Source organism: Verticillium alfalfae, genomic scaffold (assembly GCF_000150825.1).
Source record: "Verticillium alfalfae VaMs.102 supercont1.5 genomic scaffold, whole genome shotgun sequence".
NCBI lineage: Eukaryota > Fungi > Ascomycota > Sordariomycetes > Glomerellales > Plectosphaerellaceae > Verticillium > Verticillium alfalfae.
The window spans coordinates 1,438,578-1,440,333 of record NW_003315034.1 but is presented as its reverse complement, the minus strand read 5'-3'; the positions used below and the strand labels follow the sequence as shown (position 1 = coordinate 1,440,333).

Below are 1,756 nucleotides of genomic sequence, written 5' to 3'. Positions count from 1 at the left end.
CAGGAAGCGCCCCTCATGGCCCCGGCCACGCACGCCTTTTTCGCAGCCCGGCGGCGGCGGGCCGCCCTCGTCGTACGCCCTCCGCGACATCAAGCCCGGCAAGATTATGATCACCGACTCGGGCAACGCGCCCATCCTCATGGACCTCGGCTCCCTCGCCGCGAGCCCGCTGCCCATCACGTCGCCGTCCCTGGCCCTGCAGACCCAGGACACGGCCGCCGAGCACTCGACCATGCCCTACCGCGCCCCCGAGCTCTTCGACGTCCAGACCGGCGCCGTCATCGACACAAAGGTCGACATCTGGTCCATGGGCTGCACCCTCTACGCCTGCCTCGTCGGCAAGTCCCCCTTTGAGGCCCGCTCCGACGAGACGGGCGGCAGCCTGTCGCTGTGGTCCTTCAACGGCGACTGGCGCTTTCCCGACGAGGGCGTCCGCGGCACCGCCACCGGCGCCATGAGGGCCCAGGTTGCGGCCCCCGCCGCCGCCGCCGCTGCTGGCGGTGAGTCCGCCGCTGGTCTGTGGCAGTGGCAACGTCGTCATTAGCGAGTCCATACGCAACGTTGTGAGGAGGTGTCTGACCGTCGAGCCTGCCGAGAGGCCTGACATTGACGAGCTCATCGACATGGTGGAGAAGGTCATTGACGAGCTGCCCGGGGACGGCGAGGGGTAAAGCACGTGTTTCTCCTTGTTTCTTGGTCTTCTTCTCTCTCTCTCTCTCTCCGTCTCTCTTCACATTGCCGTCTGTAGCCTTTTTGTCTGTAGTGTTGGGGATGGAAAACCCCACTGTAACACCATCGTGTCATCGCTGGCCCTTGCCATCTAGGGTATGGGCTGATGAACGCACACTCCGACCGAGCGGCGTAGAAGTACCCCGGTTGCTGACGATCCAGAAGAAAATCCCATGTTCGTCGTCACGTCACGAGATATGAAGCACTTTTGCGAAAATATAAAAAAAGGAATCTCTTCAGGTTCATTCTTCGTTCCGTTTCCCCTCATACTCATACATTAGGCTTTGCTTTGCGTTCGCATCGTGATAGTCCTCCTCCAAATCAACGGGCAACTCGGGCAGAGTACGAGGGAACCAAGGTAGCGAGGCAATGTTTTCGTGACCGTACTTCATAGGTGTCCATCCCGGCGTACCCGCTCACCCGATATAACTCACACCTCCAGCAGTATCAGGCTCATCGCAGCCACACATGTCATCCTCCTAGAGCTGGAGACGGAACGATGCCACCTCAAAGGACCGCAGCTCAATGTCAATCTCTGAGTTGTCGCGCACCTCGAGCTCCTCCAAGTCGTCCTCCAGCAAGTTGCACTTGAAGGCGCGCTTGATGTCCCAGCTCGATTTGATGGTACCGCGGCCGCGTCCGCCCATCGAGTCGTAGACGCGCAGCACGACGCTCTTGCCCTTGCGCTTCTGTAGGTGGCCGCCGACATCCTGGTCGCCGTGGGCCAGGTCCTCATCGTCCTCGCCACGCTTGACCGTGTCGAGCACGAGGCTTGCGTCGCCCGACAGCTTGATGGGGCTCGACGTCATCGCAGCCGTGACGGCGGGGGCGGACACCACAGCCAGTCTGTTGTTGAAGGCGTGGCGGCCCGGATGTGGTTGGGCCCAAGTTCGCCCTCGTGCGGCAGCAGCCGCCCAGCGATGGTGTGCTTGCCCATATCGGCATGCTCATCGGGGCCTTTGCCGAGCGAAGAGGACAGCGCATGTGCTACCACAGGTGGCGAAGCCGTATTTGCTGTCGTTGATTA

At 61.6% G+C, this 1,756-nt stretch overlaps 2 protein-coding genes across 2 annotated transcripts in view; one reads left to right on the top strand and one right to left on the bottom strand.

Moving 5' to 3' along the window:
• Positions 1-865, top strand: part of VDBG_04758 (serine/threonine-protein kinase) — a gene marked incomplete at both ends in the record, with an annotated part of 1,664 nt that extends 799 nt beyond the window's left edge. The window contains 2 exons of the mRNA XM_003005106.1: positions 47-500; positions 825-865. Of these exons, the coding sequence (XP_003005152.1) occupies positions 47-500; positions 825-865 (495 nt within the window). The remainder of the gene's footprint in view (positions 1-46; positions 501-824) is intronic.
• A 343-nt stretch (positions 866-1,208) lies between these two features.
• VDBG_04757 (alpha-mannosidase) overlaps positions 1,209-1,756 on the bottom strand; it is a gene marked incomplete at both ends in the record, with an annotated part of 3,970 nt that continues 3,422 nt past the window's right edge. The window contains one exon of the mRNA XM_003005105.1: positions 1,209-1,575. Coding sequence (XP_003005151.1) covers positions 1,209-1,575 — 367 coding nt within the window. The remainder of the gene's footprint in view (positions 1,576-1,756) is intronic.